We start from the raw sequence: 10,355 nt of genomic DNA, 5'->3' as shown, positions 1-10,355 counted from the left end.
CCATGACCAGACACGCAGGCACGATAAACAGCCAGACACAAACACACAGAAGCAACACCCACGGACGCGGGTGGGTCATCCCCTACATGGACACAGACCCTCCCACCATAGATACACAGAGACCCCCTCTGCATACAAACACCCAGCCAAACGGAGACAACACACACGGACACACGCAGACCTCCCTCTCCCCCTCCGTGTAGACACACAGGCACAGACACATGGGAATTCGATGCACAGATGGGAAGTTTAACTCAAGGGGTGCCCTTAGGTAATCCCAGTCCTCCTGCCCCCAACACAACACACAACACACAACACATGCTCAGTGCAACCTTCTGCACCCTTTCAGTTTATTGACCTGCTGAGGGGCAGCAGGGCCCCTGCATGTGTGCGTGTGCTTTTGAGGGTGTGTGTGTGGGCTGAGCAGTGACCTCTGTCCTCCCCTCCCCCGCTCTCTCCCCAACAGGTGATTGGGAGGAATGGAGAGCCCTCCCTCTCCCCCACCCATTCCTGAGTCTGAACAATGCCCCCCCAGGCCCCAAAATAGCCCCTGAGCCTAGCCAATGTCCTTTTATGGCCCTGTCCCCATTGTGCCCTGCAGGGGTGGGGCTGGGGTCATGAGGTGTCCAGGCAGCATAAAGGCCGGTTACGGGAGGCTCACCTACCCGGCTCTCTGCTTCCTTCTCTCCACGTCCCTCTCTGCTTACAACCTCCATGGCTCCCAAAAGGCCAGAGCCCAAGAAGGATGAGGCCAAGGCAGCCGCCAAGACAGCTCCAGCTCCCACACCTGCACCCGCACCCGCACCTGTACCAGAGCCCCCCAAAGAACCTGAGTTCGATGCCTCCAAGGTCAAGGTGGGTGTGGGAGCTGGGTTTCGGTGGGAAGGGCAGGATAGGTAAGTGAATCTCAGAGTGGATCTACCCCGCGGAAGACCAGGCTCCAGAAAGTGAGTACTGAACTGAAGCTGGAAGCTTCAGGCATCAGGAGGGCTGCAGCAAGAGGGATGGTGGTCAGACATCAGGCAGGACTCCCCCAGTGCTGCTGAAGGGACTATCTTTTTGCTGGTTGGAAACTGACTCTCCCTTGTCCTTTTCCCTGGACCTCACATCCTTGGGGAATCCTGGACCTGCCTGTGCCCCTCACCCCCGCAGCCAGGCAGGGATCTTTCTTGTCCAGCTGTGGGGTCTTAAGTCCACACCAAGTTCCCCAGGGTGGACAGCGTGGGGAGTACAGGGAAGCAGGGCTCCTGCCCAGGCTGGGTCACACTCACCCCTGCCAAGGTCCCTGAGCCCCAGAGCTGCTGGGGCCTCAGCTTTGAGCTGGCAATACTGAGCCAGTCTGGGTAGGTCATGGAGGAAGCTGGTCTTGGAACTGTGACCAGTGGCCCCAGGAGCCCTTCCCCGGCTTGGCTTGAAAGCCTTTCTCAGAGTCTAAACCTGGAGAACGAGCCATGACTCCCACCTGTGGCATCTGCGTAGTGGCACGTACTCGTGTCCTGCCTGTTGCCTGTTCTTGGCTGGCCACTGGCCACTGCTGCCCTGGCTGCTGGCTGAGGGGCCCCATGGAGCCCTCCCAGTCCTTCACGGTCCCCAGCAAGACCTGCAGCCCATCTGCACAGATCCATCTCCATTCCTGAGCCCTTCCTGGAGGCACCTACCCTGTCCCTCAATACACGGGTTCAAATCCCAGCTCTGCTCCATTCCCATCACTGCTCTAAGGCTTGGTTTCCTCAGCTGTAAAATGGGACAATAAGTCCTCCTCACAGGCTGTTGGGAACCACTCATGGCAAGTGCTCCCTGGAGTTGACTCTGACTCCTGACCATCCTGACCCCAGGTTTGTGTCCCACAGGCCCCCTGGTGAGGGTCAGACAACCCTAGGGCCCAAGGTGACATTGTGTGGTCTCACCGGATCTGAGGCTACACAGACTCCCCTCTGAGCAGAGGAACTAGTGAGGCCTCTCCTGTGACCCCTGCAGAAAGCTGTGCCAGGGGCCCAGGGCCCATAGTCTCGGCAGGCTTCTTGGTGGAGAGAGCTCTCGGGGGGGCCAGGAACAACAACTTGGTCTTCCCAACACAGGGTTAAGCCAGAGGGTTGGGAGGGGCAACCCAGCAGGGTGTCAGGGGCAGGATCCCCCTCTGCACTGGTGTGCACTACGGAGGTTGGTGGAGGGGACTCCGAGGGAGCAGCAGTGGGAGAGGCGCCAGTCAAGTCCCCCTCCCCCAAGCTCCTTTCCCTCGTGCGACCTTGACCTTGGGGCAAGTGACTGCAGTGATAAAAATAGACCTGGTATCCGAGTGAGGAGGGGGAAACCGGGTCCCAGGAGGCCTCCTGACCTCAGGTGGCCCTGATGTGGCCTCAGCAAACACTCAACCGCTGGGCCCTGGCCCCCTGCTGTGCCATGCTGGGGGCTGCCCTGCGCTTATGGATGGGACTGTGTAAGACTCAGGCGTAGGCAGGACCACGTGAGTGACAGTGCCCAGCCTTGAGGGCTCTGTGGGGGGCAGACACATGCAAACAGATGCACACACAGGTGTGTGAACGCACATGCACATCGCACACACACCCCCTCCTGCAAATATGTTCTCATGTTGACAGGGCTCTCTGGCCTGCCCCCTCGCCTTTGCTCCTCCTGCCACCTCCTGCCCCCACCCTGGTGAGATGAGGCCTCCCATCTCACTTATGTGGACAGTCCTGCCCACTGGGCCCCAGGCCTGGCAGAGCTGGCAAAGCCAGTCTGTGCTTCAGGCACGTCTGTCCAGGACCAGGGGCCTCAGGTAAGGCCCACCCTGGGCTGGGGATTCAGGGCACCAGGCCTCCCTCCTCACCACTTCCCCTGATGAGGCCTACCTAGTGTCAGGGTCAGGGCACATGCAGACCCAAGGTCCTCAGGTGGGATGTGGGGAGGGGTAAGGAGGCAGGAGGGAGTAAAGGTGGACTGCAGGAGGTCCTGGGCAGTGGAAGCTGGAATCCTGGAATGTGGACGGGTTGGGGCAGCTGAGGGGTTGAGGCCTGGTCTGGACACGGAGGGCCCAGGAGGAGGCCTGGCCCCATCCTCTGAACCAGACACTCAGAATCTTTGGGGGTCTCCTTTCAGATCGAGTTTACACCGGAGCAGATTGAAGGTGAGTGGGGGTCTTGAGCCAGGGGCTGCAGGGTTGGGGCTCGGGTCCCCCAGGCTGAGAGTCCTCCCCTGCAGTGTGGGGCGAGTCGGGGGGGCTGACTCTAGAAGTGTCCGCAGCTCACGCCCTCTCCCGGCAGAGTTCAAGGAAGCCTTCACGCTGTACGACCGCACACCCAAGAGTGAGATGAAGATCACGTACGGGCAGTGTGGGGATGTCCTGCGGGCGCTGGGCCAGAACCCTACACAGGCCGAGGTGCTCCGAGTCCTAGGGAAGCCAAAGCAGGAAGGTTGGTACGCCCGGCCTGAGATGTCCCCATTAGTGCCAGTCCCGGGGGAGACCAGCCGGGTGGGCTGCCATCGCTGGTGGGACAACATGGGAACTCCCCTGCTGTGCATTCTCCTAACATCCTCCCATTGTCTGGAGGAGGACCTGGAGGCCAGTCTCAGGTGATGCTGACAAGGTGATGAGCAGTGATGGTTCCTATACCATCTGGCCCCATGCCTATTTGCCAGGCCTCCTGGTCGTAGGGGACTGACAACAGCGCAAACTAGCTTCAGTGGCAGGTGTGAGGGCAGGCCAGGGTGTGCCTGGCCTCAGCGTCCCATGTGCTCTCCCTGTCCTTCCTGGCCTCCTGGGCATCTCTCTGTGGGGCAGGGTCAGCTTCCCTCACCACCACGGCCAGAGAGGGTTGCCTGCTTTGCCCCAAGGAGGAGTGAGACCCAAGCCCTCGCCACAGGTACAGAAGTCCCAGAGAAGGTCTCTGATCGGCCCAGCTGCTCTCCACCAATCACAGGGGTGGGGAGAGCGGGGTTGATAAGAAAAATAGAGAGACGCTAGCGAGAACTGTTCCCCCAAAGAAGAGCAGAGGTGCTAGTCAGAGCCCACTGTCGTGCCACTGTCCTTGTGAACAGCAAAGGACAACGTAAATAATGCATTTCTCAGTTGACTGTAAAGTGCCTTGTGACGGTGGAGTGCTTTGTAAATGACAAACTGGTGTAGAGCGCATTGGGAGCTGGGTGAGGGCAGTAGCTCCTCATTGTCAGACACAGGGGAGGGATGCCCATCTGCCCCTCAGAGCCTGATGCTTGGGCCATCTCTCCACAGAGCTTAACTACAAGATGATGGACTTTGACACGTTCCTGCCCATGCTTCAGCACATCTCCAAGAACAAGGACACGGGCACCTACGAGGACTTTGTGGAGGGGTTGCGGGTCTTCGACAAGGAGGGCAATGGCACGGTCATGGGCGCCGAGCTCCGCCACGTGCTGGCCACGCTGGGTGAGGGCAGCCTCCTCCCCACCCCACTCTCCTTCCTGGGGCATCCGGGAGAAAGCACTCTGTCACCCACTGGGCCTGTTTCTCACTTGTGAAATGGAGGGTGATGCAGTCAAGGTGCCTCGACGGCAGGCGACAGAAATGTGGGGAATTTAGAAATTTAGGTGGGGAGTAAAGAAAGCCAGCTGGCGCAGCTCACAGAACTGGAGGGGGATAGGAACAGCTCTGGGGACAGGGTGGGGCAGGGCGGTACATCCAGGGGGATAAATCCAGTCCTTGTGTTCATTGCCTCAAGGTCAAATTCCAGAGCCAAGGAGGTACTGTGCCTGCCTCTTGGGCATCTTGACCCCCACCGTCAGGTGCCTGGCTGGCAGGAGCGTTCCTTTCTCAGAGAGAAGTTTTCCTACAGCAAATGTTCATTGAGCACCAATTGTGTCTGCGCAAAGTGAACTTTTCCTGCACCAAACATTTACTGAGTGCCTACTGTGTGCTCAGCCCTGTGCTGGTCTCTGGGGTTGTGTGTGTGTGTGTGTGTGTGTGTGTGTGTGTGTGTGTGTGTGTGTGTGTGTGTGTGTGTGTGTGTGTGTGGCTGGGGGCTAGGAGGTGTGAGGGAAACTGCAGTGGGCATTCCAGTGGGGGAACCAACACAACACATACAAAAGCACAGAGGCGGGAAAGTGTCAGACTTGTCTGGGGAACAGTGGTGGTGTCTCTTGGTCCCCTCCATGGTCATCCCCTAAGGTCCCCAGCTCTATCGTATGCGTCCTTCCTCTAGCTTTGAAGGGGTGCCCCGAGGGACTGCTTCCAGGGAGATGGGGAACCTGGCGTACTCCTGATGGAGGGAGTCCCGCCAGCCTATTGAGGACAGGGGACAGTATGTGCTGGTGACCTGAACAACAAGATGGCACTGTTACGGACAGAGCCCAGGCTCGGAGGGAGTGCCAGGCCTGCACCCCAGGCCTTGCCTTTTTTGACTTGTCACTGATTCTTCTGGTTTCAGAAATAGGGGTGACAGCCCAGGCCTTGTGTGTACCAATATGAGGTGTGGGAATACTGGAGAGGCACACCCACCATCCAGAGGGGCTCAGGGGGCCCCCCACCCTTCACACCTCAACAGTGCTGACTCAGCTTTCCACTCCTGCCAGGTGAGAGGCTGACAGAAGATGAGGTGGAGAAGTTGATGGCTGGGCAAGAGGACTCCAATGGCTGCATCAACTACAAAGGTAAACTCAGCAGGGCAGGGAGTCTGCTGGCGGGAGTAGGGCATTAGGATCCCAGGTCCCCACCTTTGGCTACCCAGGGCCGAACCCCTGCTGCTCACTCTTTCCTTCTTTTCAGCATTTGTCAAGCACATCATGTCCAGCTGAACCTCTTGCCCCAGGTGAGACCTCCTACCCTCCCTTTGCCACCTCTGCTGATTTCAGCCCTATTGTCCCCCTCCTGCCTCTGTCATCCAGATCCCCTGTTGCCACCTCCCCAACTCCACCAATTCCAGTTCTCAGCTGACATCCCGCAGCCTTGCTTGCCCCCCTCCACTGTAACCTGTGACCACCTTTGCTCTCAGGGAGCCCAGGGGAGGCCGTGCTGGGGACAGCTCATCTTCCACTTGAGTTGCTGACACCAGTGGCCTGGAGTCTGTGGGACGGAGGGGAGCACATCGAGACTCCTGCACAGGCTCTCTCTGCACAGCTCTGCAGGGCTGTCATCTCCCCCCATCAGGCTGCACTTGCCTGTGACTGCATCTCTGTCCCCACCCCTTGGGCCTCATGAATAAATGGCTTCTTTCCTTCTTTCTTTCCTCCCTCCTCCCTTCTTTCTCTTCTTCCTTCCTTCCTTCCTTCCTCCCTCCCTCCCTCCCTCCCTCCCTCCCTTCCTTCCTTCCTTCCTTCTTTCTTCTCTGTGGCCCTTTGGTTGACTTCTATAAAAATCTCACACACGGTGAGCCCTGGACAAAACGAGAGGAATCACTTTGAAATCTTGCTTCCTTGCTCACCGCATCAAAACTGTCCCATCTGGTGTGCCAAACCCTCCGAGCCTGCCCACCAGGACACTGGGCTGAGCTGGACGAGGACTGGGTGCCCCACCCCACTTCTGGAGACAGTAGCCATGCTCTGGCCTCTAACACAGGGATGCCACTGGGTGCCTGAGAGCTCTGTCTGAGCTGTCTCACTCCACAATCAGCAATCAGGGAACTGCAGGGCACTGGCCCAGAGCTACCCATGTCACAGGTGGGGAAACTGAGGCCCAGAGCAGAGAATGGCTTTGCCTGACTCACTGTCCCCAGGCTGTCAGAGCCGAAGAGGCCTTAGACCCCTGCCTGACTCCGGTGGGAAGTCAAGGCTCTCTGCCTGTGGTGTGGCTCTAGGCCAGAGGGCGAGAATCCGGGGTCCACCAGTGGTTTCTCAGCCCTGGGCTTCTCAGCAGAAGACAAGTGCACTACCCCTACAATGACAGGAGGAGATGCACACACCCTTGCAAATGCCAGCCCCACTGTCACACCCTGCTCCTGGGCCAGGGCCTCCCCTCCTTTCGGAGCCCAGTGGGGAGGGTGAGGGGAGGCTTCCTGGAGGAGGTCATCCACTCCGGTTTGAAGGGGAGGAAGAGCAATGCCCTGCAGAGAGGCTTGGGGGCCCTAGAGATAAGGGTTGTGGAGAAATCAAGGGCCCAGAGTGTGGAACAGGCCACACAGGGTAGGAAACTGCTTGCAGGCCAGGAGGACTCAGGAGGTCAGGGCAGCCCCGCTAGGGTGCATTTGGATGTGAATGCATCTGCTTGTGAGATGAGTGTGTGGGTGTGTGAGAGCGGGTTTGAGGCTTGCACGGATCAGGCTGCCTCAGGGTGTTTGTGTGGTGCGGCGAGCATGGCAGGGCCGTGAGTGTGAGAGTATGTGTGCGCGTATGTGTGGGAGTGGCGGCAGTGTATGTGAGAGTCTGTGAGGGGCTGTGAGTGTGTATGCAGGAGTCTGTTTCCCTTCCTTTCATCCTCTCAGCATTTATGGAGCACCTACTGTGTGCCAGACTCTTTAGGCCCTGGGAACACTGCAGTGGAGGAAGCGGCCAAACCCTTCACCCTTGTGGCACTCATACAAAGCTGACAAATCACCAAAGCCATAAAGTGTGTCAACCAGTGATAAAGGCTGGGGAGGGACCCAAAGTAGGGGAGGGGCTGTGCAGTCTGTGTGCAGTGTGTGTGTGTGTGTGTGTGTTGGGAGGCAAATGACATGTTAAATAATGAGGTCAGTGAGTATCTGAGAAGGCAATGGCTGGGCAAAAATTGAAAAGAGGAGAGATAATATCCTGAATATATAAAGGGTTCCTACAATGCAGCTACAACAACAACAAAATGAACAACCCAATTCAAAAATGGGCAAAGGACTTGAATAGACATTTCTTTAAAGAAGATAGACAAATGGCCAATAAGCATGTGAAAGATGCTCAACGTCACTAATTAGGGAAATGCAAATCGAAACCATGATGAGATACCACTTCACACCCATTAGGGTGGTTATTATCCAGAAAACAGAAAATAACAAGGGTTGACGAGAAGGTAGAGAAATTGGATCCCTTGGGCACTGTGGGTGGGAATGTAAAATGGTGCAGCTGCTGTGGAAAAAGTATGGAAAGTCCTCAAAAAATTAAAAACATAATTACCATATGACCCAGAAATTCCACTTCTGAGTATATATCCAAAAGAATTGAAAGCAGGGACTTGAAGAGATATTTGTAAACTCACGTTCACAGCAGCATTATGCACAATAGCTGAAAGGTGGAAACAACCCAAGTGGCCATCAACAGATGAATGGATAAACAAAATGTGGTCTATACATACAATGGAATATTATTCTGACTTCAAAAGGAAGGAAATTCTGACACATGGTACAACATGGATGAACTTTGAGGATATTACGCTAAATGAAATAAGCCAGACACAGAAGGACAAATGCAATATGATTCCACTCAAACGAGGTTCCCAGAGTGGTCAAATTCATAGATGCAGAGAGTAGAAGGGTGGTTGCTGGGGCTTGGGGGGAGGGAGGAATGGGGAATCGTTGTTAAAGATAAGAAACACAAAAAAGAGAGGCGAGATGGAGTGCCTTAGGCTGGACTTCCCCAGAATCAGAGCTGAGACAAGGACCTGAACGTAAGTAGTGTCCCTGGGAGGTGGCCCCAGGGAGCACGGGAGAGCAGCTGGGCAGGGAAGGAAGTCCTTAGGGTGCATGGGAGCAGAAGACCCTGTGGGCAACGGGGGCTCAGCCCCACTGGGGACCTCCAGGAGATGGTGGTGTTGTCTCACTGAGGGCATGAGGAAACCAGACTATTTATCTACCAGCTCCCACCTTCGCTGGTTAGGGCAGGGCCCCAGAGGCAGGCTGGAACATTTGTGTGGGGCAATACTTCAGCATCTGCTCCAGGGAGCCATGAGGGCATCAGAGGGAAAACATTCCAGCAGAGACGGGAGCAGAGAGTGCGGTGGGGAGGCGACAGGATGTGATGGAGTGTCTTTGGGCCGTGGGAAGGGCTTTGGTGTGTGCTCTGGGGAGATGTTTCATCAGCATCATTCTGGCAGCTATGTGGAGAATAGACTGGGGCACATGAGCGGAAGCAGGGACCGCAGGTAGGAGGGTCCAGGGGAGAGAAGAAGATGCATGCGTGGTCCAGTGGAAATGGTGAGAAGTGATCAGATTCCGGGTCATTTTTTAAAACACTCTCAGCAACATTTTGGGCAGATTTTGAGGCTTTCTTCTTCCTTTCCTTATCTAAACACAGTCCACTCCAGCCCCAGATCTGGTGTGGGGTGGGAGTGAGGGACCGTGGTCTGCCCTTTCATGGTGCATAGTCTGGCTGGCTGGTAGGGCAGGGAATGGAGGCACTAGTGGACTTGCTGCGGTGGCCTCTGCTAGTGGGGGTGTCTGCTTGTGCATGTTTGACTTTGCTGGACTCTGGCTAGCCTCTCTGGCCAATTGGTGGCCGCGGACCCCCACAGAGGAGAGCAGGGTCTCCCTTTGGCCCCAGTCAGGGCAGAGAGACTGGCCAATATCCTTCTGGGCAGGCCCCAGCTCCTGCCTGCCCAGCCACCTTGCTCTTAGACACCAAGCCCAGGAACAGCTGAGCGCCCCTTCAAAAGTCTCCAGGGCCCATATGGGACTGAGTGGTCCCAGCTTTTTCTTTCCACCCTTGGCTGAGTCCTGTAGGCAGGGATCACACCTGTTCTCAGCCATCCCCAGGCAAGAAGTGGTCCTGCCTCCAAGTTTCCATGTGTCTGGGATCCCAGGGAGTATGTGTCCTGCTCTCGCAAGAAAGCCTGCCCCCTCCTCTGGTTTCCAGAATGGTCCTGCAGTGCCCCCAGCCCTCCCCCAAACACACCCTCCTTCTTGCAGGTGCCCCTAGTTCCTGGGAGCTACCACCCTACTCGGCTTGGCCTGGCAGTGGAAGGGAGTATCCCACACATCCCCCGAGACCCCCTGCAGCTCCCACCCGCCAGTCTTCAAGTGTGGACTGAGAGTGGACAGGCCGTGGGGGGCTGGTGCGGGCAGAGCTGGGGCTGTTGTGTCTGTTGAGCTCTGCCTGGGGCTGTTTGGTCCCCCTTGTTGGGGCTCTACTCCACTTAGAATGTGTCTCTGTCCCAGTCATGGTCGTGATGCCACTCTGGGGCATTTTGCCTGTTATATGTGGCTGTGCTGACCATGTGTGGGCTCTGGTCACTGGCTGTGGGTGTGAGTGTCAGAGTGGAGGGGCCTAGAGGGTAGAACTCAGCTGCAGGGGTGAGGCTTCTCCTCACTCAGGAGCCTCCCACCTACCTTGGCTGGGTGAAATGTGTGTGCATTTCTGTGTGTCCTTGTGTCTGTGTGTGCATACATGCACAAGTTTGCCTGTGTACTTGTGTCTGTGAGTGTGTCTGTGCGTGTGTGTCTGTGTGTGTATACCAGCGAATGCAGGTGTCCATTTGTCTGTGCACA

General features: G+C 56.7%; 1 protein-coding gene across 1 annotated transcript; it reads left to right on the top strand.

Annotated features, from left to right (window-relative positions):
• The first annotated feature begins 609 nt into the window (after positions 1-609).
• On the top strand, positions 610-6,354 carry MYL3 (myosin light chain 3). The gene is made up of 7 exons (XM_061196641.1): positions 610-855; positions 3,097-3,124; positions 3,261-3,410; positions 4,229-4,402; positions 5,545-5,622; positions 5,738-5,780; positions 5,964-6,354. Exons 1-6 carry the CDS (start codon positions 715-717, stop codon positions 5,764-5,766), a joined length of 600 nt encoding a protein of 199 aa, XP_061052624.1. The 5' UTR covers positions 610-714; the 3' UTR covers positions 5,767-5,780; positions 5,964-6,354.
• Positions 6,355-10,355: the final 4,001 nt, after the last annotated feature.

The sequence above is a fragment of the Eubalaena glacialis genome, chromosome 7 (genome assembly GCF_028564815.1).
Source record: "Eubalaena glacialis isolate mEubGla1 chromosome 7, mEubGla1.1.hap2.+ XY, whole genome shotgun sequence".
Lineage (NCBI taxonomy): Eukaryota > Metazoa > Chordata > Mammalia > Artiodactyla > Balaenidae > Eubalaena > Eubalaena glacialis.
The sequence above is the reverse complement of the archived record's forward strand: the minus strand, read 5'-3'. Positions and strand labels throughout refer to the sequence as shown.